General features: G+C 45.2%; 2 protein-coding genes across 4 annotated transcripts in view; one reads left to right on the top strand and one right to left on the bottom strand.

Moving 5' to 3' along the window:
- fbn2b (fibrillin 2b) overlaps positions 1–6,431 on the top strand; it is a 65,095-nt gene extending 58,664 nt beyond the window's left edge. For both annotated transcript variants that reach the window (XM_026157845.1, XM_026157846.1), the window contains 6 exons: positions 121–237; positions 346–474; positions 600–719; positions 3,132–3,363; positions 3,469–3,622; positions 3,713–6,431. In XM_026157845.1, coding sequence (XP_026013630.1) covers positions 121–237; positions 346–474; positions 600–719; positions 3,132–3,363; positions 3,469–3,622; positions 3,713–4,090 — 1,130 coding nt within the window. In that variant the 3' untranslated portion in view covers positions 4,091–6,431. The remainder of the gene's footprint in view (positions 1–120; positions 238–345; positions 475–599; positions 720–3,131; positions 3,364–3,468; positions 3,623–3,712) is intronic.
- A 2,413-nt stretch (positions 6,432–8,844) lies between these two features.
- ctxn1 (cortexin 1) lies at positions 8,845–23,208 on the bottom strand. 2 transcript variants are annotated; one of them, XM_026159637.1, is made up of 3 exons: positions 22,852–23,208; positions 13,900–14,000; positions 8,845–10,627 (listed from the first exon to the last, which is right to left on the bottom strand). In XM_026159637.1, exon 3 carries the CDS (start codon positions 9,607–9,609, stop codon positions 9,229–9,231), a length of 381 nt encoding a protein of 126 aa, XP_026015422.1. In that variant the 5' UTR covers positions 9,610–10,627; positions 13,900–14,000; positions 22,852–23,208; the 3' UTR covers positions 8,845–9,228. The 2 variants fall into 2 exon arrangements, with proteins under 2 accessions (XP_026015422.1, XP_026015423.1); XM_026159638.1 differs by lacking the exon at positions 13,900–14,000.
- Positions 23,209–27,817: the final 4,609 nt, after the last annotated feature.

The following is a 27,817-nucleotide window of genomic DNA, read 5'->3' as shown; positions in this document are numbered from 1 at the left end:
CTGGTTTAGCACAGTTGTAATGTTTCACTGGGCCTCCAAATGTTTCCTGCTTTCAAACAAACAGATTCTTAAACTATGGAAAAAGCTTTTCCAACCACTGTGATTTTTTCCTCTCTGAAGATCTGGACGAGTGCGCGACCAAGCAGCACAACTGCCAGTTCCTCTGTGTTAACACCGTTGGGGGCTTCACCTGTAAGTGCCCCGCTGGCTTCTCTCAGCACCAGACTGCCTGCATTGGTGAGTGCAAAAGAAAAAGGAAACCAGATCAACCTGAAACCGGTTAAATATGAGACACGCGTGTTTTTACACTTCACGGGTGCAGAAACACTTTTTCAATGTTTCCAGACAACAACGAGTGCACCGCTCAGAGCAGCGTGTGTGGTTCCCGGGCCTCGTGTATCAACACGCCTGGTAGCTTCAACTGTGAATGCTCCAAAGGGTTCTCCTTGGACACGACGGGCTTTGAGTGTGAAGGTAAGGTGTCCTTTACAGCCAGAGATCAACGAGTGTTTCTGCCGAGATGATCAGGCTGCAGCGGGATCCAGAATTGTTCTTGCACTGATTCGTGTCACTAAGTGAGAAGTTTTCATGTTTTTCAGATGTGGATGAATGTAGCAGCAACCACCGCTGTCAGCACGGCTGCCAGAACATGCTGGGAGGCTACCGCTGTGGCTGTCCTCAGGGCTACGTCCAGCACTACCAGTGGAACCAGTGTGTGGGTGAGTAGCCTGACCCAGAGTCTGTCAGCGTCTTGTTCAGGGCAGTAAGCAGAGACCAGATAGAGGAGCTAGTGATTTTAGTTTTTAATGAAACTATAGATTCATATTTATAATAATAAGACAAGCTGGAGCAAAAAATGATTTAGATAATACAGAAATATCCGGATGTTTGAGAGCTCTGTGTGCTTTGAAGTATCTTTATTTATTTTGTAATAAGCGTTGTCATAATCAAAATATTCAATTCAGCTTTATTTATACAGCGCCAAATCACAACAGTCGCCTCAAGGTGCTTCATACTGTAAGGTCGACCCTACAATAACACAGACACCCCAACAATCACATGACCCCCTTTGAACCAGCACTTTGGCGACAGCGGGAAGGAAAAACTCCCTTTTAACAGGAAGAAACCTCCGACTGAACCGGGCTCAGGGAGGGGCGGGGCCATCTGACACTGTACCTGCATCATTATTCAAAAATGTCTTCCAGTCTATTGGCCCATGTGTGCTCACTTTAATCAACTCTTCACTGGCGTCTGGTATAGTTCCGGTTTACTTTAAAAGCGCTGCTATTCTCCCACGTTTAAAACAACCTCAGCTTGACCCCTGTGTTTGGAGCAGCTACAGACCTATCTCTAAGTTACCGTTAATCGCTAAGCTTCTAGAAAAGGTTGTAGCTCAGCAGCTTATGGCAGCTCCTGATAAACATGGCATTTACGATAAGTTTCAGTCCGGTTTGCGTCGGTTTCACTCCACGGAGACAGCTCTTCTTAGGGTCTCAAGTGATATCTTGATGGATAATGATGCAGGAAAATGCTCTGTTCTACTCATGTTGGACCTCACATCAGCTTTCGACACAGCTGACCATCACGTCCTCATTGAAAGGCTGAAATATTGTGTTGGTGTATCTGGAACTGCATTAGAGTGGTTCTCTGATCTCCATCACCGATCCTTTTCTGTGGCGGTCTCCGATTTTAGGTCATCCTCTACCTCCCTTACCTATGGTGTCCCTCAAGGGTCAGTTTTGGGGCCTTTATTGTTTTTAATATATCTTCTCCCCCTCCAGCATATAATGGGCTCTTTTGAGGACATTTCTTATCACCGTTATGCTGATGATATTCAGTTGTACGTTTCTTTTATGCCCGAGGATTTATCTAAGCTTCAGCGTCTGAATGATTGCTTAGATTTGATCAAACGTTGGAAACGCTGCAAATTTCCTCCAACTCAACGAGGGGAAAACCGAAGTCCTCGTATGCGCCCCTGATAGGTTTCTATCGCAGATAGTGAAAGCCCTCGGTCCTCTCTCACTCTGTGTTAAATCCTCTATCAGGAATCTGACTCGAGTCTCACATTGGATGGGCATGTGAAATCTCTGGTTCGGTCTTGTTTTTATCATTTAAGAAATGCGGCTAAGCTGAGCCTGATGTTATCTCGCTCTGAACTGGAGATTGCTATACGTGCATTTATTTCGTCACGCTTGGATTATTGTAACTCGCTGTTTATGCGTCTAAGAAAAGGTTCTCTGGATCGGCTGCAGGTTGTGCAAAACGCTGCAGCTAGGCCTAAATCCTGCAAGTACTCACATGTGACACCGTTGTTATCTCAGCTACACTGGCTTCCTGTTGAATTTAGAGTCAAGATCCTGGTCTTGACCTACAGAGCTGTGCACAGACTGGCACCAGCCTACATCTCTGATCTGCTACAGCCCGATGTCCCAGCAGGTCCCTGAGGTCATCTGATCAGGGCTTACTTGCTATAAAAAATACTAAGAGGAGGACTGAGGGTGACAGAGCTTTTGTCACTGTGGCCCCCAGACTGTGGACTCTCCCCCCCAACATTAACTGTGGACGCAGCAGCTGTTTTTAAAAAACAACTCAAAACTCACCTTTTTAAAACTACTTTTGGTTCATTTTTTGCCGGTTTTATTTTGTCTTTTTAAATCTTTTTGTGACTTGTAATCTTATGTGCAGCACTTTGTGATTCTGTCCTGAAAGGATAAATAAAAATGTTATTTATTTTATCATCTGCTGCCACAAATAAATACATTTCCTTTTTTCCTATTAGAGCGTCTGTGCAAGTTTAGTGTAACATTTCAGTGTTTTCTGCATCCTCTGCTGTTCATTCATTGATAAACAACAGAAATGTTTTAATACACAACTACCGGCCACTGGACCTGCTTGGAGTCTTCATGACAGTTCTCTGTAAACCCTAGAAGTCCCAGCAGTTTCTGAAACACCAGCCTCGCTGCCTCCAACAGACATACACCCTTACCTACATGTTTACAAGCCTAAATGCTTCAGGTCACTACCATGTAACTAGCTGGTGATATCTGTGTTAACTAGCAGTTCAGCTGGTTAACACAGGTGGTCAGCGAGTGCATAAGAAGTTAAGAACTTCCTCTCTTCTTTCACTGCAGATGAGAACGAGTGTCAGGGAGCGTCGGTTTGCGGCTCGGCCTCCTGCTACAACACGCTGGGCAGCTACAAGTGCGTGTGTCCCTCTGGCTTTGACTTTGATCAGGGTGCCGGTGGCTGCCAAGATGTGAACGAGTGCACCACGTCCACAAACCCCTGCATCTATGGCTGCTCCAACACTGATGGAGGCTACCTGTGTGGCTGTCCTGGAGGTTTCTACAGAGCAGGACAGGGGTGAGGGGCTCACATTTCACCAAAACATTTTTCCCGATGCTGATCGTGAAACGAATTTTCTCTGTGCACACGCTGAACTTTGCTGATGTGCTCGTCTCCACCCAGTCACTGCATAACCGGCTCAGGCTTCCCAGGCCAGTACGTCGAGGGTGAGGATGAAGACAGCCTGTCTCCCGAGGCCTGCTACGAATGTAAGATCAACGGAGGAGGAAAGAATGGACGACACAAGCGCGATGCTGATGAGAATGAGCTCAGTCAGGTATATTTGTTGCTCCTTCTGGTTTCAGGTTGAACTTTCTTAGATTATGAGAACTGACAGCCATCCTCTGCATCCTCGCTCCCCCTGCAGGAAGCAGCAGTCAGCATGGCCAGTGTGGACACGCAGGCCTCCATCCCTGTTAACATCTCTCTGGCCTCCTTGCTCAACAAGGAGCCTCTGCTCGAGCTTCTGCCCGCCCTGCAGCCCCTGGAGCACCACGTCCGTTACGTCATAACCCACGGCAACGCCGACGAACATTTCCACCTGCTGGAACGCCGCGACGGAAAGAGCGTGCTCCGACTCGGCAAGAAGCCGCCTCCACCTGGATCTTACCGGCTGGAGATTGCCAGCCTTCGGCTGTTTGGGCCCCGAAAACTGCACCAACTAGAAAAGCAGCATGACATTGACTACCTACAAGGGGAGATAGGTGACGCCCTGCGCATCAAGCTCCACGTCCACCTGCACTGAGCCCAGAGTGCCATCCTGCTCTGGGACTGATCTCTAAAGCCTTTTAACCTTTTATCCAGTAACTCCTACACAGAGTCCCCTACAGGACCCCCTCACTGACGGGGAAATCGAGGGCTACGAAAGACTGAGTCAGCTCTACCACCACCTTGTTAATGTTCAATTTATTCTGTGTTCTTGTTTTGTGTTTTTGTGCTTTTGTTTTCCCCTCCACTCCTACCCGCCCCAGCGCTCGTTCTCCACCCGGAGACCCAGCGGAGGAGACGCAGAGAGGTGTCTTTGTGCTTGGACCACGGCCACCTCCACCCAAACAAAAGCAGGCAGGAGGCTCACGAGTCCATGAAGCACTTTTGTAGATGAGACACAAACAAAGCTTTAATTAGAAGTGAAGTGCTGAGAACTGCGTTTAGACGAGTATTTAAATCACAGGCAGCATCTACAGACGTCATTGTGTTTAGTAGCGTCGAGAAAAATAAGGTTGAAGATAAGCGTGCCACTCTGGTCTAAGAACAAGCTCCCTTCTCTGTGATCTTGGGCCCTTCACGTATCCTAGGAAGTCATTTATTGTATTTGTGCTGTTCAGAAACACAAAGGACTGCAACGTTCGCTCTCCGTTTGATATCCAACGAGTCTTTTTAGAAAACAGCAAGCTCTCCTCTCGTGTGCCTGACGTTGGTCCTGCGTGTTTGCGCGTGTGTGTTGTCACGTTCGGTTACCTCAGTACTTCTCAACAACATGCTGTGATGCTAACTTTCAAACAACAGAGGGTGCTAATGTCCCTCAGCATCCACCGTGAGCAGGGAATGCAGCAGCGAGTAGCTCGGAGACTTTAAAGAAGATAAATACCTGATCTGACCTGATCTAAGCTTTCAGTGATTTTGACTTCACCGATTCAGGACCTGTGAGCCTTCATGTAACCAACAGTCTTCCTACAGTGTTGGCTGTCAGAGCCTTGCAGCTTCTTTACTGCAGTCACACATTTAATGACATTAAGCTGACTTTATCTGCCTTGTTTGGCTTCACCGTGAGTCTGAGGACTGAGCCGTATTTACGTGCACTGCAGCCCTGAGGACACAGACGTCCATTTCACTTGAACTCGAGAGCATCTGTTGAATTCACCAAACGGGCGTCGCTCTCGCCTTCTTGCACGCTCTACACAGACGGCACCGTCCAAAGCAAACGGAGCATCTCCAGAAGCCAGAACCATCTCCTGCCGTGTGGGACGTCGTACCAACCCCGTCCTCCCGACGCTTCCCAGAATTCATGTGTGAAAACAGCTGAAGGGACGTACACGTGAATGCAGTAGCAGCCTCAAAGGTACACGACATGCTAAGCTGTAACTAACAGCAGTGCTTTACAGAGTAAGGGCTTGCACATTAGAACGCAAAACCTCACAAAAACAAGAATATGCTTCAGGTCATACATCCTTTGTCATGATTTTTTTCCTCCTGAGGGGAAAAAGGTGCTACATGATACCAAACGCTGTAGAAGAAGCGCAGTCTGTTGTTTTTACCAGGTTTTATTGCGGTTGTCTCCGTCTTTTGTCTCAGTGCTGATAAACCAATATTATTATTATTATTAAACTTGCTTCTTGAAGATTTAATTGTATATTTTTAAGTGAAATGTAGATTTTTTTTAAATGTCACAGCTGCCAGACCAAATACTCAGATTGACCAAAAGCGAGCATGCGCTTGGTCACCACTGACTGACGCGTTAAGGCTGCTGCAGTCAGATCAGTCTTTGAGACGATCAGGAGCTCTTTTATCACAACAAGTAGGGAAGCTTACACTGTGTGTACAACGATCGAGGCCGACATGCCACCGTGCTCGGACCTGTGGTGCTAAATGCTAACCCTTTGAACACTTGAGGCATTTCATCGAAGACGACGTTTCTAACACGTAACCACGTTCTAACCTGGGAACCTTTGTATACTTTGTATCTTTATTCTCATTTTGTATTTTGATGTTTTTTTAAACTTGCCACTATGTTTTTGAAAGGGCACCGTGTTGCCTGTGCTTACTGTATCTCAGCTTCAGCGTCAGACTTGAATATTGTCATCATCGTCGAGGTATCCTGTGCTTAACGAAAGCAGCATTTGTCACACCTGTTGATCCCAGAGTTTAACTGAAAGCTGATATGACAATCATCCAGTCACACAGCATCTACAAGATGAGGATCACGCAATAAAGCAGCCATCGCGGGACATCCTGTGCCATCATCTCTGAAAACCAAAGATTTATGACACCAAAGGGCAGTCTGTAAAACTTAGAGTCCTTCCTATTATATTGTAAACCTTTGTCCACTGACATAAATGGCAATAAAGTATTGTGGGTTATATTTTTAAGTTGTGTATTCTTGGTACTGCGTCTTTGTGGAGAACGCATACGATAGAGTGCTAAAAGAGGAACTGAGGCATGAGGTGTGACAGGTGGCTGAACTAACATCAGTGACCTGCTCTGACCCCCGTGCTGTTTATGATGGCGACAGACAGGCTGACAGATGAAGTCAGGGAGGAGTCTCCGTGGACTGATCTGTAGCGAGATCAGGCGGAGGAGAGCCTGGAGAGGTGGGGGTGTGCTCTGGGGAGAAGAGGAATGAAAGCATGTGTGTAACAATGAAGATGGAAGCAGGAGTTCAAATACCTGGAGGTCAGCTATCAGACACTGCACGAGAGAGGTGAAGGCGAGAGTGGAGGCAGGGTGGACCGGCTGGAGATGAGCGTGTGGGGTTTGGAGACAAGGTTAGAGAAGCTGAGAGGGTTCGGACATGTCCAGAGGGACAGCACAAATACTGGACAAAGAGGAAGGCCACAGAAGAGGGTCATGATGTAGTGAGAACATGCAGAGATCATTAGCTGGGGCAAGAAAAACACTAGATTTATTATCTGCACTTCAAAATAATACATTTTTAAAAAGGTCCAGCGGGCCTCGGTGCACGAAACAGCTGCTTATCTCGTCTCCTTTTAAGGCCTCGTTTCATTTAAGACAACTTTCCTCTGATTGGCTGCTCCTCGTAAACAGAAGATTTAAAAGGAGCCGAGTCTGTAAATGCCCACAGCAAAAGTGACACGAGGAGACTTTAACTAGCAGTCCTTTTATTTCATTTCAAACATGAACAACATGGACTACACACACACCAGCATCAGTGGAAGTTATATAAGAGTACTTGAAGAAGAAAATCATAGTTTTTCACTGTTTCACTCCAGCGTATCAAAAACAAAGCGTATAGTCAGAAAAATATTGAATTACAAAACTCAAAAAAGCAAAGTGTTTTCCTCCTAAGACTGGGCTGCAGGACTAGCTCAAAGTTCTAGAGTCTAAAGGTTTACACAGTAAGAGGAAGAGAGAAAAGGATAGCAAAAAGGAGACTCCAAAACCTGAGTCGAGAATAGAAAAATAAAGCTTTGTTTCGCCTAAAGGTTGCCGTTTGCCTCATCAACACGCTCAGCAGGCTGACTACAGCAAAGGACACAACCGGCTAACACAAACTCTACTCGCAGTAATACGGGATTATATAGTTTCAGTATGGCTTCTCAGTTACAGACACAGACAAAATATACACGGACAATATTTTTATAGTGCCACAAACGACCTGCTTGGGCCTTAAAAGCATCTGGAACTGTTCGGTGTAAGCAGTCAGAATAAGCACGATAAAGGTGAGTGTTTGTGCTCCTCGCCAAGCACTGAAAGGTCACACGCTTTGTGACGGGCTTCGGTTCATTAAAGGGGCATCTGCTTAAATGTAAACTCCTTCAGCTAAGCTCTGGCTGTGTTTATTAGGGGTGCAACGATACTCGTATCGATATTGAACCGTTCGATACAGTGCTTCCGGTTTGGTATGCATATGTATGAACAATACAAAATGTTTAATTTATTTTATAAACTTTCCTTCTGACTATGCTGTCTGTGTTGAGCGCTCAGTGAATCTGCGTTCGACTACTCTGCCTAGGCTGCACTGTTGAGCGCAGATCCACTGAGCGCAGGGCAAGCTAGCAAGACAGAAGCTAAGCTCTCCTTGCAACATGGCAAATTGAACCTCCCCCACCCTCATTCAGATCTGGTCTTTGGAACTATTTTGGTCTTCATGTGACGTATGACCCTGAAGGTAAGCGCTTCATGGACTAAAGTAAAACAGTATGTTGGATGTGCCATGCAATGCTTAATTACATGGGTGGGAGCTAGTGTGTTAGCGCAGTTAGCTCGTTAACATGTTGGCCGTCCAGCCCCACGCACGGGGCGATCCGCGGTAGCTCGTTAACGGAGATTTGCCGTGTTGTGGCGTTAACGTCATTTCAGATTAACGCTGACAGCACTAGTGGGAACACAACGAATATGACTGCACATTTACTCCGACAGCATCCTAGTGCAAAGACAAGTGGAAGCAGACAAAAACAACAAGCATGCATGCTACAAACTTTAGACAGCCGTTAGCACAGGATTCTCCTTATGGGGACCTGATATGTTTAATATGCTGCTGAGAATATAGCCCAGAAGAAGCGGATAGTAGAGCTTTTATTTTGAAAGAGCCATTTCTCTGTAATAAACTCTTTTCCAAAGATGAGGGATTCCTCCAGCAGATTTATTTTTTATTACTTTGTTGTTTCAGCAACATTAAATTTAAAAACTGTACTTTTGAGTTAAAATATATATTTATAATTTTAATAAATGACAAATTAAAAAAAGCACGAACATTTTTTGTATTGAAAAAGTATCGAACCAAACCGTGAATTTTGTGTATTGTTGCACCCCTAGTGTTTATGCAAGTGGAGTGGGTTTTAAAAAAAAAAAAGAAAAAAAGAAATCTAGCTTTGAGGTTAGTTGTGAGTGAATATTTCCCAAATCCTGTCCAGCTAGCCCTAAAGTGATGCTGTGGCCTGGGTAGCATGGTTCCCCTGTTACAGTAGGTCTGGTTAAGGCAGCTGTGCGTCGAGCCTCATGTCGAACCACAGTCGTTATGGTTACCTGTGGTCCTGCAGCCGCGTATTTACACCAGTACACGATGACAGTGACTCAGTACAAACTTCCTGCAATAGTTGACGTCCTTCTTAAGCAGTGCAGTCACAATGTTATGTCCCTCTAAACCAGTCCGTGCTTTAAAACAGTGTCTGTGTGCAATGGCACGCTCCCCTGCGCCGTGCCCCCCTACACCAGTGCATAATCAAACTGACCCCTCTCTAGCCCCTCCTTGTGGTCAGTCCAGGATGATGCAGGCATGCGGCTGTAGGGGTCCAGAAGGATCCTGAAGCATCTGACCAGCAGGAAGACTAAGAAGAGCATGAGGAGGCCTACAAAGGCCAAAGCGGTACGCTGCTCCGTGTCCACCCCGACCAAGGCCAGAGGAGGGCTGCTGCTGCCGCCGCCATGATTGCCGGTGAGGGAGGAGCTGGCTGGGGACAGCAGCAACTCGTAGTCAAGCGTGGGCACATCGTTCATCCTCCACGGGGCCCGAAGACAGGGCTTACACACTGACTGGATGGTTGGTGTGTTGGGTGGAGGTGCGGAGAAGGAAGGGAAGGCGTTCATTTAGGAAATGTTGAAAGTTTTTAATATTGCAGACCCTGTTTATTTATTTTTAGAAGAATAGTTACCGAGCGAGGACCGCAGAGCGTTTGTCTACGATGAGCGCAGTCCCATGGTCGCCACTTTATTGGATCAAATGTAGGCCAGTCAAAGTGACATGACCCAGACAGCTTTGACTCTCATGTGTTCTGACAGTGTGTCAAACACACACACTTTTCAATTAATAAGGACTATTTTTTGTGTAACACATTTGCCTAAAAAGTCTAATGACGCTCAGCCGTTCCTATTTCAGCGCCTGCCCTCCGGCGCTCATGTTTTTAGTGTATTTATCGGAGCCACGCCAGCTCTCATTCTCACTCCGTCTCACAGAGCAGACAGGACGTGACACCGCCTCCCGCTAACGCAAACGTCACTGATGGCGGTCAAGGTCAGCGTGCTCTAAGGGAGTTAAGAGCGCTGATGGACTTCTAACACCAAGTTGGGTTCAGCTGTTTCAGCGCGCGTCTCCGTGTTGTGACGCTAAAGTGAAACGCAGACACGAGCGGCGCACTATTAAAGCGCCTGCAGAGGCCGGCAGCCCGGTGTGCGCGCGCCTGTGTGGGCACATGTGTGGCTGTTGGTATGGAGCTAATCAGATTGGGAGGTCAGCTGCTCAGTGGCCCTGAATATAAAACAATGCATAACCTTTCCTGAAGCTGTCTGCTAAATGCCAAGTTTTCCCTTCGACCGGCTGGAGCGTGATAAGTGGGTCAGAGCTGTCAAATGCTGAAGCCACTCCTTTCCGGCGCCTCCTTCTGGGGTGATCGCTTCAGAAAAACGCCCTTCTTGACAAGCAGAGAAGCAGCGAGAGGTAGAAAATGTTTATCTGATGCGTTAGGCTGTCGGTCACAGATGAAGAGTGTCTTCATCCAGATGCAGATTGGCAGAATCTTTTTATGGGCTCGTTCCACTCCTCGGCCGATACGAAGCGGGCCAAGCGTCGTGAGATTGTCCGGATTAAGCTGAGCCACCACTCCCACACCTGAAAGAAACACCAAAGAAAGCCACCTGGTTAGAACATTGCCCCTCGTCTCTATATGCCTAAAATCATGACATTCAAATTTGCACCAATAGGATGCACCGTTTTTAATGTGAAGCGTAACAAGAAGATGAAGTCATTTTCCCCACAATGTGATTATTACAACCCTGTGCTTAATAAGCAGCAGTGACAGTGATATAAACCATCTGTGAGGAGAACACAGCACCAGCATCCCGATAATGACTCTCAATTAGGACTCTGATTACGCTGCCATTACAGCCACATTAGCAGTAATGAATGCACGATTATAAACACCGATACCACGCTGCCTCGCCCGTATTTGTCGGTGCACTGTTACACCAGGACTTTCATTCACTCGCTCACTCAGGGGAAGACAATGTGCTGAGGAGCCTCATTAATAATCTAAAATCTCCTGCGGCCGACCAGGTTTCAAATAGCTGAGGAAAGATGATACGAAAGCATTTTTACCTGCTCACCTGTCTGATGGGTGGCGGCTACGCTATTTGCTTAAATAAACATGATACCAAGAGGAGGGGTCACATGTGGTCATAAGAGAGCAGTGAGTGGGAGAGATGGGTGAAAAAGAAGGACAATTGAAATTGTCATTTAAGGGAAATTAGTGCAGGGATTAAGAATTTTCATGATTCACAGCCGCCCTGCACAGAACATTATGGCTGCGTTAAAGAAGAAAAACAAGCGAGCGACTCGATGTACAGGGAGTCAAACAGGAGTGTAGGAGGAGCGAAAGATGGATGAACAGAGCAGGAGTTCCTGTGGCGAACAGGCAGCAGTACAGAGGAGAGGTTTGCTGGCACAGACTGGACTGACTCTCCTCTGCGTGACGATGGCAGAATGCCTTTGCCGTCCCTCTCTGTGTCCCGGGTTCAGTTTAAAGGTTTTCTATCTGCTGCTTCATCAGCCTGCTGCCCCAGACCGGCAGCAGGCTGTTCCTATTTCAGCACCTGCCCTCATGTTTTTAGTGTAAAAACATGAGCGCCGGGGCTAACCCTAACGTGCACATCCATGCGTGTACGAAACAGAGCTGCTGCGCACGTGCCGGCAGCTCCAGATGTTTGGCCTCTGAGTGACGTGATCAGCGAAAACCTTGAAACCGATTTCAAAGACGAGGACGATGTGAACGGACGGCGTCACACGTCTGAAACGCGGGAGAAGCTTTGAAACTGTTGCTACAGTTTTGTAAATGTTGGAACTGCTTTATAATCCTGACGCATGCTCGATCAACCAGGCGAGGAAATCCCCGAACGTTGATTCATCTGGACGTCTTCAGCGTTTCGTAGGAGAAAAGCTGCGTTCACAGACTCAATGTTTAACCTCTCAGTTTATTTGTGGCTCACTTATACAAACCACTTAACATACTTGGTGTATTTTGATACCACTCAGAGGTGGGGCTGTTGCACAGACTGCTGTCTAAACTGAAAAGACTCATTTCAAAGCTCTTGATGTCGCGGGTCAGTAGTTCTATAATGTATTTATAACGTACAGCATTTCTATCTAACATGCAGCAGCAGCAGATTTCCAGCAGCATGATGAACTTCAACCAGCACGACCAGCTGGAATACTCTCAAAGAAAATGATCATTTGCCTCGTAAACATGAAGCAATCATTTTGAGTAAAAGGTCACTGAAATATAGAAAATCAAAGGTTGATTCAGTCAAATAATTCATCTTTAAGGTAACTATGCTTGATTGATAAACATTCAGTTTACATCTAGTTGGATTGGATAAATTTCCATTTTACTTTGTTTACACGTAAATGTTTTTCAGTTTCTTAAAGTCAACATTTTGGGCTTAAACATGTTTTTGAGTGTAATTTATTGTTTGAAATAATTGGACAGCTGTTAGTAGAGACTGTAATTTTCATCATAAATATAATAACATGACCTGTTAATGACATAAATAACACGTTTTTGGTAGGAGGTCTTGGTAAAGCATATTGTAGCTTTTGTAGAAACGGGTGAGATCAAAGGTAAATGTAACAAGTTGCAATAAAATAGCAGACAAACATCAGACGTCCAATGAAAGTGAACTCTAATCCAGTAATGTACTTGTTACATTCTTATTTTTAGTAAGTGATAAAATTAAAATGTCATTAATAACATCAATGACTAAAGAATGTAGACAAACAGAAAACTGCTGCAGTTCCACTAATGGCCACTTGAGACTCTGAAAGCAAGTCAACCCCGACAGACTTTAAGCAGCTAACATGACCAACATGTTCTGATGAGGTCAAAATATGTTTAGTGTCTCTGTAGCTTTCGTTTGCTGTAATAATAACTGTGCAGGGACATAACTCACTGCGACCTCTTTGAGCATTTTTCTACACAATAATCTGACACTTCCTGTATGGCAAACTGTACTGACAGTCTGGTCTGTGCTCAGTGTTAAACTGCAGCACTGTTTATCAGTCCGTTAGCACAGACCAGCAGGTATCAGCGCTGAAGCTATCCAGCAAGCTAACGTTAGCTGATAGCTTAGCATTCCAGGCTCTCATCCAAAGCTAGAAGCTTAATACCAAAGTGAAGACGTCACAGCAGCTGGACTCCTGCATGGAAAAAGTGCAACATACAACCACAAATACACACGTGTATCATTCTGCTGCAGTTTAGGTACATAAAAATATTATCGTGCATATTGTATATAGTACAAGTTACCTTTGTATTTCATTCATTTTTGCACTTTTGTTGTACCCCGTCTTTATTTATTTATTTATTTTAATTTTGCAATTTTTATTGGTTTCTAATAAATTTCTGATGGACTTTTTCTTCCTCGGCCTTGTGCTGCTGTAATTATTGAATTTACCCAGTGAAAGATTAATAAAGTCTATTTATCAAAGGCATGTAAAGTCTTATTTTAAACCTGCAACGTGCATGCATGTAACTTACAAATGTAACCTCTTCATCTGATTCTAATCACTCTAATTACTTGGTGAAAAAGAATTTAATAAAAACAATTTATTGTATTTGAAATAGTGAAATTTATCATACGTGGCTAATGTATATTGATTTATTCAAGCAATGAGCTGGACTGAAGAACCGTGAGTGTAAAACATACAGGATACAGAGAAGTCGATTTTTTTGGCCACATACTGTAGATAAGGTTTCACAGAGAGAGTGTGTGTGTGTGTGTGTGTGTGTGTGTGTGTGTGTGTGTGTGTGTGTGTAAGTCATTGGGAGGTAGAGGGAGGACAGAGAGATTGCTCAGCTTATTTTCCTCCTCGTTAAGTCTCACTCCCACCATCACACACGCGCGCACACGTCCATCAGCCTCGTCTCGCATTAGCTCTCGCCCACTCCATCTCTCCTCCAGGACACTTCCTCCAGGCAGTGACGAGACCCCTGAGATGAAGAGGAATGAAACGGACATTCGTCAGTCTTCGTCAAAAAGCCGTTAAACGCACACCTCTCACACAGACACACAAAGAGTGCACCAGCAAAAACAGACAGTGCAACAGTGGGCAGACTCTTGTTCTCTTTAGCACCACTCAGACGTACACAGCAGGCGTAGGATGAGGACACAGACAGACAGAGACACTAGGGGGAAATATTTACAGCAAAACTAGGACTCGTATAATACTTGGAGTATTAGGCGGCCACACAAATGGGGGTCTGTGTTAGTGTCTCCAGCCACCACATCATCAGCTCTCTCTGTATAATGTGGTGGTGAAGATAAAAGCAGGGGGCGATCGTGCTCAAGAGGTGGCAGTTCACCAGAAGGTTGCCGGTTCAAAGCCCGGTTCCGACAGTCTCAGTCCTTGTGTCCTTGGGCAAGACACTTCACCCGTTGCCTGCTGGTGGTGGTCAGAGGGCCCGGTGGCGCCAGTGTCCGGCAGCCTTGCCTCTGTCAGTGCGCCCCAGGGTGGCTGTGGCTACAATGTAGCTGCCATCACCAGTGCGTGAATGGGTGGATGACTGGATGTGTAAAGCGCTTTGGGGTCCTTAGGGACTAGTAAAGCTATACAAATACAGGCCATTTACTGTAGATTATTCATCTAAATACTAAACAAAGACAAAAATAGTTACATTTTTATAAAAGGCGGCGAAGCAGCTGAATGCTGAACACAAGTACACGCTTAGTATCACGTAAGAATTCATCATAACTTTTCATATACTGATTATATTTTGGTCCATCTTTGGGCAGCAAAGGCAAACCTGCGGCGCCTTTCTGTAAAAATGAATTAGAAATGATATTTTCTTTGCCCTGTGGTCTCCATCATCTTTTGGCTGCCGCTCTCCGCCCACGATACCCACTCTCATGCAAATTTCACACCCAAACCCTGCATCGTCTTTTCAGCCAACACAAGTTGCACAGACCACAACCGTCCTACCGCTTCATGTACACAGATAGCCAGCCGTGCAAGGCTGTAAAGGTTCAGTGCAGAGACAGCCTTGATTTGTCATTATTTATAGCCCGAGTAAAGCCACTCTCTAAAAGTAATTAGACTTTAGAAACAAAGAGAAAGGGAGGAGAGGGAGCGAAAGCGAGAGATGGTAAATGTTCCCAGCCACAGCCTGCTGGGAATTGAATTAACCCTTTCCAATTTGCTACTTATGAAGATAAAGTGGACCTGAAGAAAAGGCAAAGGGCAGCTGCATGAGATCCACCAGCTCAGGTGGGCATCCCCACTACATCATCAGAGGAGTAATGCTGTTTCCAGGGCATCAGAAAAACATATCTGCCCATAAACTGCACACACATGCACGCATATATTCAAAGGGCTGGAGGCCCCTGCTGAAGCTCTTTGGTAGCACTGATGAGACACTGGTTTGGGGGACTTTCATATGTGCACGACTGTCTCGCTTCATTTGTCGCCTAAGGGAGTTGACAATTGGCTAATGAGGACAACAGGGACCGGGTCACCTTGCATTGTGTACAACAAACGTACTTCCAAAAATAAAAATAAAATAAAAATCCACCTTAACGATCTCAGACGCGTCTGGCTTGAACCTGGAGTTCACAGCAGCTCCGGTCTCGTGTACATATGCAAGCATAAAAACATTTAATGACCCGCGCACGACTGTCTAACAGGTATTTTTAGCATTTAAACTGAGACAGCACCGAGCGTCTGTGCAGCCGTTGCACTTTTTACTCTTGGCCAGCAGATAGCCCGTCATAATTGGGCTGGCAGACAGTCAGTGGCTACAGTAATGGTGATAAAGTCGGCCAATTAAATATTCCAGTGTTCCGACAGCCATTCGTTCGGCTCCGTGGACACATTTGGATGAGAAGGTGTGTATGTGTGTGCGAGGACAGATATAACAACACAAAGTGAGAGCGAGCATCCTGTTCTTTTACTGAGTAGACATGCAAATGAGACAGCAGTGCACTCAAGACTGCTGACCTCTGAAAACAAAAAGGTAGATGCAAATAACAGAGAGCGCAACACACTTCATACTGAGGGACCCGTCAGTCCACAGAAACACATCCAGAGACGTGCTCCCACACAGACGTTTGGAGATCAGGCGCTTCTACAGGAAACTTTCTTGGTGACGGTTCACGTGAAACCTTTGATGTAGTGAACCAGGAGAAACAAGGGATGAAGAAACAGGCAAAGACAAATGGAGCTGTGCACAGACGAGGGAGCAAAGGGGCAAAAACAGGGCTTCTGTGATTCTCAACAGCAGCTGAACAAATCCATCTTCAAAGCTGCGATCTATCATTTTATCACAGCCCAGATGAGCACAAGTCTCGTTTCTCTATCAGCATATTTAGGCCTCAAGGTCACCCCTGCATCAACAGTGAAATAAAACAAGATTCTTCATCACTGTTGATTCGTTTTTTAATTTTAAAGACAGGCCTTCTGCTCTACATGAGCACAGCGAGGCTTAAATCCCCGAGAGACTCGTGTGCTGTACACTGACCTGCGTGTTACTCCAAAGAAAAGTGGGATCAAGTCTACTGACATTAGGGGGAGGGGCCTGCTGTGTACTTAGTGTCCAGCGTGCTGCGTCCTCTCGCCGGGATGTTCGTGTCACTCTTTCTGACAGCCTGAAGCTGCGTCTGACTGTCAACAGGGAATATTTTGAAGGATCCTGTGGCTCAGTGAAGGAACGGGACTGGAAGTCCTGCTGTGACCTGGATCCTTAACATTTAAACATTCATTGTGCAAGGCGTGCAGATGTGAGGCGTTAACCGATACACATTCATACCAAATCAAGCTCTACAGACAAACTGTGCATATTTACTGATATGCCCATTATAGTCTACGTGTGCCGTCCACCTTTGACATGTTTCTTTGGATTAATATTGACAAAATCGTGCACAACAACCCGCAATATACATGTTTCATGGTCATAATGCAGATCCAACTCTGAGCTGTAACAATGGTATGTTATGGGCTCTACATAACTGTAGTTACTGTGACATCAACCACTGATTACTTCCTGTTTTAAAGCAGTGATTTAGTACTGGGGCTGGGCCATATCATACCGTTCACGGTGATACCGGTGTAATGTTGGGCAACCATAAGAAAATGAAATATGGCGATAGAATATGGGTAAAATGCGCATGCGCAGTGCCTTTGTTTACATAAGCACATGGCGGCGACGGAGAATGAGAAGAGCGAAAGCGGATCGTTGAATGAAACGATGAACCAGAACTGGTTTGTAAAAATGCTGCAGCTTCAGTGGTGTGGAACTGGTTTAGCTTTCGTCCGTCAGATACACAACAAAGCACTATTTTTGGTAGCGCATGCTAGCGGGCCGTCGTTATTACCGTGTTGTTTGGAAAATACGGCGCACTTAAAATCAACCCTTTGATTTTTCTGAAAGTCGACAGAGCCCCTTATAATCCTGTGTGCCTCATGTATGAACTCTGGTTGTGTTACTGACCTCGAAACGATTTTATGTGCACGGCGCTCGAAAATCTGTCAAATGTTTCAGTACGACTTTGCTGAGCTACGAAGCCGCACCGCTTGATGGATTGTCGGAGCGTTACGGCTATCGTAGGCGGAGCCTCGCGGAGTGATACGTACTGTGCTTCAGCATAATATTACCGTGTTGTGTGTGTATAAGCTCTTTTTAAGTTTTGTGGATATTATACTTGGTTATGCTGAGGATGTGTCGGCCAGTTTCCACTGGAAATGCCTTTTGGTTAAACTGTCAGCGAGGAATTTGCATTTGCACTGTTACATTTTTATATAACTTTAATGCACATAAAAAACAGCTGCTTGTTTAAGTGAAAATACATTATTAGTGCAAAAACCCATCAAAGTTGTGGAGTTGTAAAGTATTTTGTCTTGTGTCAATTATATTGTCAGTTATATCGTTATCGCAAATTTTCAAATATATATCGTGATAAATATTTTTGGTCATATCGCCCTGCTCTATTTAGTACTGTGGTCAATGCTAGGTGATGTTGTTTCGGAGCTAGAGGAGACCATGCTCATAGAAGAGGTTAGTACCCGGCAGAGTTCTTGGACGGGTTGCCATTACAGTTAACTAATCAAGAAGCTGTATTATTTGTGATACAATCCAATTATAAATGCTGCAACAGAGACAAACGCCAAAAAACACAATCGAGAGCTGAAGTTCAGTGATGTGAATTAGCTGACGTCATGGTGGGCAGCAGCTAGCACCTACAGCCACCTTCACACACACTTATTACTCAAAGGTCCAATTCCTGCTAACTTACAATCCATCCAACCATCCATTGTCTTAACTGCTTATCCTACTCGGGGACATGTTGGGGCTGCAGCCTGTTGCTGTTGTCATCAGGCAAAACACAAGTTTAACAAAACATGCTCCATAGAAAAGTGAGGAAGGGAAAATCATCGATAAAGACCGAGACCGTCTATTCAATTTGATTTATCCAGCGCCACAACAACAGTCGCCTCAAGGTGCTTTATACTGTAAGGTTGACCCTACAATAATACATAGAGAGAAAAACCCAACAATCATATGACCCCCTATGAGCAAGCACTTTGGCGACAGTGGGAAGGAAAAACTCCCTTTTAACAGGAAGAAACCTCCAACAGAACCAGGCTCAGGGAGGGGCGGGGCCATCTGCTGTGATTGGTTGGGGTGAGAGAAGGAAGACAGGATAAAGACATGCTGTGGAAGAGAGACAGAGGTTAATAACAGATATGATTCAATGCAGAGAGGTCTGTAGTGAGTGACGGAGGCGACTGAAGTCTAATGAGCTACACTGTAAATGTTTTTTATTTTTTCTCTATATGGGATTAACTACAAAATAAAGAAATTCTAGGCCGTGCAAGGCCTTATAAGTTATTTTGTAACACGGGACATACTGTACAGATGGTTTATGTACAATATATGTATAAATACCTTTAATGCATGAGGAAAACACCTTAAAAGTGAACACTTAGTAAATGCCACCGTTTTCAACTACAGTTTCTGAAAGCTGGACATATATACACCACTTTCCAGATTAGTGGGGATAAGCAGCTCTCCTTGTATTTTATGGACTGTTTCACTGGAGTTAATTCAATTTAAATATTAAAACGCAGCTCAAGAAATGTAAAATATCAGTGCTACAGGGAAGGAATAAAACAATAGGAAAATCATGAGATTTATTAGCTTAAAAATATATTCCCAACTTTCCGGTGTGTTCTTGTGTGCTAATAGAAAGCGTTACACAGACAGAGTTGAAATATTTGGCCATGATTTCAGAGCATAAAAGACCTTTGTTTGGATATTAAGAGCATTGCATGGTGTGTTCAGTGTTTTATTGCCCTCCTCCACTGCTAAATAAGGTTACTGTAAAATAAATGTCATAGAAAATATTAGCAGCTATAAAAGTATTACTAAAAACCCCAGAAAGATTAAATGCACACACTCACAGAGTGAATTTTATTGGACCAAGTCGTGACTCTCTAAACTATAAATGTCATTTTTTCCTATTTATGAGACCTTTGGGGGTCGACTCAAAGCAAAGAGACTGCTGAGAACACGTCTACCTCACCGATGCAGGTGTGCTGACAGGACGCTCCTGTTCACCACCGCAGCTCTAATCAGGTCGAACCCATCCGTCCCACCAGTCAGTGTGAATAAATGTCAGCCCAATCATATCTGCCTAGATCCTATGTTTAATTCACAAATCACAGACATGAAACATTCACACAATGATGAGGATGAAAGGAGACCAGTTCACAAGTTTGAGCAGATCAGCAGTGGGTGGACAAAGGCTCGTGAGTGGGCTTCTTGAAACATTTTTTTATTAATTTAGAGAACGGATAAGAGGATGAGAGATAAGTCGAAGAACATACAGCAGCTCACCTTGAAAGACCTCAGAGAGAGAGCTGGTGGTGAAGTGAGGAGTGGTCAGACAAATGATGAGGAAAGAGAAAAGCAGGAAGGTGGCGGCGCTAATATCTGTGACTCAAGTCTGTAAGTTCACACAGAGCAGAGGTGTGTAGCTAACGGGGGGGGGGGGCATCTGCAGGTAAGAAATCTGAAGGAGGTGAAAGAGAAGCAAACAGATGAGATGGAAGGCGTGCGAGTGCATGTGAGGAGCAGTATGAAGATGTCAGCACTCTTAAAGCCAGAAGGCAGCACTTTCCTCCCATCACAGCCATTCTGTCAAGCCCACTGGGACAGAACAGAACCTGTGCCAGCCAGTCAGCCGGCCCAGGGTGACGGCCATATATTTTACATGCCCTGCCCACACGACACTTGCTCAGATCCAAGGTGGAAAAGGGCTGAGAGTCAGCATAAAGAAGGAAAAAGGCAAAAGCTTTCTCCCGGACAGTAAAAGGAAATGACCCTGAAAGTCAGAGTCCGGACGTAAAACAATGCTTTTCAGTCAACGAGGGAATAAAAACTAGCGGCCCCCACCCAACGCCGTGAGAGTAGAATATCAGGGTGAAATGTTCAGCAAATCTGGTCTGCCTTTAAGCCTCCCAAATACCTGGGGCAGAAGAAAGGACAGCTTCTGTGCACAGCGTGCATCATGAGCCATCGGCAGAGTCACTCCAGTAAGTGAACTGGTCTCCCTTTCTCTTTCCAGAGGAGTTAACAGAATCGTGTGGGGGAGTTTCTGTCAGTGCTTCGAGCTGAAGCAGAGCAAATAAATCCCAGAGTCAGATACAGAAGGCTGATAAGTTATGGGCTTGATGAATATTTGATGGCTGATCTTCAACGAGGAATCCAAGCCGGCCACGTCACTCTTACTGGTTAACGTTGAAGACCTACAGCGACTTTGCTGCATCTCCTCTGACACACAAGTCATTTCTACCTTCCTGCTGCAGAAGGGATGTTTATGCTCACTGGGCTGTGGTGCTACATGATGTACAGTCCAAATGAATCATGCTTAGTGTAACATACAGGTGATTCAGGTTCACGCGAAGAAGTCGTTTCAGGAGTGAAATTAAAACGATGCAGCAAAGACACGCGAGCGACTTTGTCTCCTTATTCGGCCGATTTTAAACGAGGGCCAAACAACGTAATGAAGCAGCCACCCTGGTGAGCAACAGAGAGTAAATGATGTCAAAGCTAATAACAGTGACACAGTGAGACATAACGTGCTCCATGCTGTCGATCCTGACAGGCGAGGAAGACGGGCTTAAACCCACCTGGGTTCCCTCTTTTCTTTCCATCTCTCGATGTCATTACTCGATGACTGTGGCACTCAGCGTTACTACGCTGTGTTTTTATCTGAACTGGTAAGCTGAGAGTAGCCACAGACCATTACTTCACATTAACTTCTTCCTTTTTCTGTAAATTCCTCTTCATCCAAACTGAACGCTGTGTACAAACTCAACTCTTCCAGGTAAAAATCTTACGGTTTGCCTGCATATTTAGTCTGTATACAGGAGGAGAAAGCAATCCATGGCTCTCGATTGTCATGTTTGCCTTGCATGAAGGTGCCTTGGCTCGTCAATGTGCAAGCAAAACCACAGAAGAAGTCTAAAAGCTGCAGTGCAGCGAGATACCAATGGAGTATTTAAGAAAAACAAAACGTTTTTATGAAATATGTAACTATGCATTACAGCACGATGTCTGTCTGTACTTTAGACAGATGAAGCTGTACTTTGCCTCACTGATATGCAGCCGCCAGCACAGTGTAGACACCAGAGCGAGTCTTTTTATTGGTTCTATTTTAAGCCAAGACAATTAAATAGCTCTCTTTTTGGGGTATCACTTACATTTTAATCTGAAAGCTCCAACTGGTCTCCAAAGCACCGAACCTCTCTGCTCAGCAATCACCATCAGATACCCAAACTTGGATTCCTGATTACAGTTAGCGAGGCACGGTAAATTATTCAGCAGTTGTCACTGTAACAGGAGACAATATGGATGGAAGAAGCCAAGGAGGCTGTGGAGCATCCAATGGCTGACACAGATTTATACTTTGATAAGTTAACGATACGGTGCAGGACAGGCCAAAACCCAAACTGCACGATAGCTGCACAGAGCCGATCACAGTGTGCAGATGGATTTCAAATATACGAGCAAATTCAATTCACGATGAAACCAACGTCTATTTTTATTCTGACCAACGTTGAAATGACCCCAGTTCTGCCATTTGTGTAGGACGTATGCACCTGTGCCATCCTATTGTCCTACCTGATGCCCTGCAGGGCACTCAGAGAGCAGCAACAACAACAGCCCATTTCAGCAGGATAATTCAATCCGTAGTTCCTGAAGGTGGCCTGCACAGGGCTATGAGCAGAGAATGAATTCTGTCTTTCAAGAGGACAGTCAGAGTAATTTCATGGTACAGCGGGCCATAGCATGTTTTTTTTTCAAGCATATCCAGGTGAGCAGGTCACGTGGTTACTGATCTAAGGTTACCTTCTTAAAACTGCAAAAACTAAACATTTTTACAACATTTCCAACAGATGAAACAATCAGACGATGATGGGAACGATGCAGCAGCGTCTGTGTTTTCAGTGTGGGTCGTCCGACCCTTCGATCTTCACCCCCATTTATTCCCAAACCTACAGGAGCATTTGCTGCTGCTCTCTGGCAGAAACACTGATCAGCTAATAGTGCTTTGGCAGGCTGGGGCTGAGCTCCAGGAGGACAGAGCAGAGAAAGTTTTGCCAAAAATGGCAAACGGATCGTCTGCGGACTTTTGAACTTGGAGCGACACGACGACACACGAAGGCGCCCCGCTGAACACTTGAGCTGTGATTACTTAAATGATCGCTGCCTGCCTGCTGTTTTTCAGTCGCAGTCATTACAGAGCTGCGTGCCCGCAGATCTCTGCCCGTCATACGACACCAACCTGATTCAGGTGCGCAGTACGTGCGTCCGCTGCGTCCAGACAGCTGCAGCTACAAACTTTAGGATGTGCTCGGCTCTCCTCCTCCTGCGCCTCCGCTTGTTCCTCCTTCTTCTGCTGCTGCTGCTGCTGAGAGTCGCTTTGCTCCGAGACACGACTGAAGGCAGGCAGCGACTCTCAAAGCTCCCCACCCACTCCGGCCTCCCGCAGGGCGAGCAGCCAATCACAAATGTGGTCTCGGCACAATAATACAAAGACGATTCTTACGCGAGACAACTTTGTCGTAAAGAAACACTTGAATGTGTCACGAGGAGAACATGAGAGCAAAGACCTGATCACTCAAACACAGCTTAGACCGACGCGGGCGGACGTGCAGGTGTGAAGGTCATTCTTTGTATGGACACTGATAAATATCAGTAATAAGTCGGTGTTTGTGTGCGCCTGTCAAATCACAAACCTCTCTGCTGCTTCCGCTAAAGGACCAATAGAAATGCTCAGCTGAGTATGGAAGTTATCAAGTGCCAAACTTTGTTTAAACTACTTGACTGAGATCGAAAGCAAAAATCAATTTATAGCCACATGAGTCCTTTATTTTTTAATTTCATGCTCCAGTACAAAAGTGATTCAGGCTCTTTCTGGTACCTTAAAGTCATCGGCAGCGTCCGGGGAGGATGAACACACAGCACAGTCAGTGCAGTTCACTAAAGACTCGGGATTCCTCCCACAGGAAGACAAATCACGCCTCACTTTTGTTTTCTGAAGCATTTTAACAGCACGATTGAGCCACGATGGTTTCATTTCATTCTGTCACACTAATCCTTCCTCAGGTTCTTATCCTAACCAAAGCCAGTCTGATCCTCGTGCTCTTCCAGTTTCAGGTTTCCAGGTGGGGGAGCCACCTGCTGCCAGGAGCTGCCGATGCCAGGCACCATGCCCACGTCCACAGGAGAGCAGGTCATGGCAGGTGGGAAGTTGGGGCGAAGAGGCAGGATATGTTACTTTACCATCTAGAGATGGATTTCTTTTCTGGTCCTGAGAGTTTATTTCTTTGCATCTTGGCAAACATGTAACCAACAAAAGGGCTAAATGTGAAAATGTGCCAGTTTGTAAAGGAGTGATAAACCAACCAAAGCTGAGGCTTAATGACTTTTTAAAAAATCCTCTGATTAATATCAGCGATTTCTGTGCAGATGCCACCAGAACACAGGAAGGCCGCGTTACGGAAACACGGTTCATCCGTGATGCTGGGAACATGTGGGCTGACACAGAGCAGTGTTCAAGCCTTTCAACAGCTCACCTATTACCGCTGTGCTAATTTTAATTAAAGCAATTTTCTCTTGGAACAAAATGACAGCTTCACATTAGGGGCTGTAAAACGTCCGTGTATGTTCGAGCGCGTGTTTGTCCCCCGTGGAGTGGCTGTGTGGGTGAGAGCGAGCACATTATGAATGTGGAGTGTGTCATTTTCCTAGGTGTGTTTGCTGAAATGTGTGTGTGGGAGTGGGGACCTTTGATTGGCGCTAGAGAGCCCATATGTGTCATCCTAACTAGACTCTGACAGGGAAGCTGAATAAATGTTTCTGTCCTATCTTTTTAAATTTCGTGCCCAAAACTTGTTCACTTTTAACACATGCAAAAAAAAAAAATCTGCAGGCTAAGAAGTTATATAGAAGTTATATATATATATATATATATATATATATATATATATATATATATATATATATATATATAGCAGGAAATTCTTGATGCTCTCGGTTAAATAAAACATATCCTTGCAGGATTTAAGGGACCCTTGCAGTGCCTCTGTGTGCGAGGGAAGTGCAATCATTTCTACTTCTCTGTCTGTGAATGTCATTTAGGGTCTGTGTGTGTGTGGGTGGAGGGGCAGGCGGCCATGACTAATCAATACGCCTGATAATGAGATCTGAGTGGTGTCGTTGCGGCGGCCCCTTGGGCGAGTAACGCCTCCTGTACCGTAAAGAGCATCGTTGTCTCCTTTTCCTCCGACAGAGCACACAGCTCATTAACCTTTGGAGCCGCACACACCGACCAGACGCCGTTTACAACTCCCCGGATGCTGTTCGCATTTATGGTTTGGCAAATAAAGCTTTTTCTTGCGTTGGAGGATATGTTGCTGTTTCTTAAATGGTCTGAAAAAGATGACGTGTCTGCTTTTTTGGGCTGCAGCTCGCAGGTTTTATCAGCTTTGTGCTGTATGGAAAGTTAGTGTTGAGCTGGAGCGTTCGGCTGCATGTGATGTGCAGCATATTCATCAGTTTAGAGTCGAAAAGCCTTTTTTGTAGACGCAGCGTGACGGGTTACAGTGACGTGTTGGGCTGTAGGAGACTGAGGTGTGATCACGACTGGCAGAAATGAAAATTAACGTGATATTTAGGATTGCATCACACTTTGTAGAGACACGTGTGGCTGCAAACAAACTGAGCAGCTGTGATGACACAGTGTTCTCGTGTGTGTGTGTGTTTGGGAAATTTCACCCAAACCGTGAAAGATTTCTCCTCATCCCTGCAGACAGGTGTCACTCAGGGCTCATGAGTGTAACATGCATGAAAAGCGGCTGCTTTGAAAGTGAAAGTGGGAGAGAGAGCAGGCTGTCTGAAAGTCACAAAAACCTCTGGGAATCAGACTGTTTTGTAGCCACTGACCTTCAGAGCCGTGTCACTTCCCCTGTGGGGTGCTGTTGTGTGTGTGTGTGTGTGTGTCCACTTTACTGTGTGTGTTTGGCTGATTGATCACCACAGAGGAACCTTGATGACATCACAGATACAGCGGTGCATTTGCAGCCGTGTGCCAGTTCCTCCAAAAAAGATATTTAGAAGCAGCGTTACGAGGTGTTGAATGTGGGATTCAACTAAACGCACAAACATTAATTGAAATTCGGTGAAGACTCTTCAGTGGATGAAGAACATTTCTGTATCAGCACATTTTCCCCTTTCTTCACCATCTCTGGACACATATTAGAAAAAAGCTGAGGTTATGCATCGATTTACATTTAGGCATCAGTGTGGACCTTCAAACAGAATCCAGACACTCTGAACTAAATCATATCAAGTTTACTGGGTTTGCTGATATGTGCAAATATTCAACTCTGAGTCAACAAGGCTCAGGAGTTTTTAAATGTGTGTGTGCATACAGTAGGCGTTTGTCTTTGTGTGTCCTCTGTGTGTGTACTCTTTCCCCGGTGGTTTCCTTCAAGCTCCAGGGGAGGTGATTGGTGGACGGGGTTTAATCGTCCCCTTTCAGTCCTGGTTAGGGGGCAACATTCATCATACAGCCTCACAACTTCACCCTGGATTGTCCCAGTGCCATGCACTGTGTACGCACACACACACACACACACACACACACACACACACACACACACACACATCAATCCCCAACCAGCTGAACTACACTTCACGGTCCATTTGATTCTCTATTTTCCTTTAATTACTCAAAGTGTTTACGGCTGTGCCAGGATTTCAGTGTCTGTGTTGTGACTCGATAACGAAGCAGCTCACATGTAAACATGGCAGCTTCACTGTACAGTTATTTGTATCATTTTATTCACTTCTTCTGTTTTTGATTCAATCAATAATCTGAATTTTGAGCCACAAAATGCTTTAAATTTGTTTTTGGGTTTTTTTCCGTGGCTCAGGGGGTTGGGAAGCGTATCCGTAACCGGAAGGTCGCCGGTTCGATCCCCGGGCTCTCTGTCCTGGTCGTTGTGTCCTTGGGCAAGACACTTCACCTACCGCCTACTGGTGTTGGCCAGAGGGGCCGATGGCGCGATATGGCAGCCTGGCTTCTGTCAGTCTGCCCCAGGGCAGCTGTGGCTACAACTGTAGCTGCCTCCACCAGTGTGTGAATGTGAGAGTGAATGAACAGTGGCATTGTAAAGCGCTTTGGGTGCCTTGAAAAGCGCTATATAAATGCAATCCATTATTATTATTATTATTATTTTCTTCACCTGCTGTCGGTCGTGGCTGTTCCACAGACCTGTGAATATCCAGTGCATCACATACAGTACATACAGCTTTCATGCCAACATATCAGATCTGGATCAATACCTAAGGAAGCCCATCACTCTCCTGTTACCTTGATGGCAAAATGGGATCTTAATGAGACGTTAGCGCAGCCCCTGACCTCGGTAAGAGCATTGTAAGGGCTTATTTTGAGAGAGCTGCGTGGTTAAATGCACGGCCTTAGCTATTCATAAGAGCTTTAATTATGCATGGATGTTCAATAACAGTAAACAATCCCCGTGCAGAGTGAGAAAGCAAGTCCCCAGTAAAAGACTTTTTAACTGCTTGATGCGATTCGGAGCCCGAGGACATTCATTTCTGCCAGACTTAAATGATTGATGACCATTTGATATCAGCTCTGGAAATTAAGTGTAAAGCTGTAAAGGTCTGATCACGCAGCAGCAGCGCACAGTGACTGGAGGAGTTTGTCAGAGCAGGCTGCCAAAATCATTTTGTACCGCTACTCACGGCGTAATTTTACTTCTCTGAGAACAAGAGAGGGGGAGCAGGAGCGGTGGGAGGGGGACTGAATGAAATTAAAATGAGAGGACACTTGGTTCAGATAACATAGTGTGATGGAGCCAGTTGACTGATGATGCACCGTTTCAAATTCTCTCCACACGATTAACATCACCGGAGGATTCATTCTGGCCACATTTAAAGTGATTGATCATTGCTATAAATTAATGAAACAAATAATAAATATATTAGTAACGAGTGAGGGATAAGCCTTGCCAGAAAGGCAACCAGCCATGTTGCTGCAATGCATCAATTTCAAATTCGCTATTTGCATTTTTTTTACATGCCATGTAAGGATATTGCAAACACACACACACACACACACACACACACACACACATCCATGAATCTTGTCAGCACCTAGTTTATTTTCCTGTGGAGACTCATGGAGTTGATGCGTCCTGCTTAACCCTTCACTACTCAAC

This window comes from Astatotilapia calliptera, chromosome 23, assembly GCF_900246225.1.
Source record: "Astatotilapia calliptera chromosome 23, fAstCal1.2, whole genome shotgun sequence".
In the NCBI taxonomy this organism is placed as follows: Eukaryota; Metazoa; Chordata; class Actinopteri; order Cichliformes; family Cichlidae; genus Astatotilapia; species Astatotilapia calliptera.
This window is presented reverse-complemented; position numbering and strand designations above follow the sequence as displayed.

Excerpts from the sequence above, each read along its gene's own strand:
- ctxn1 (XM_026159637.1), bottom strand. The coding sequence starts at position 9,609 with ATGAACGCCTTCCCTTCCTTCTCCGCACCTCCACCCAACACACCAACC.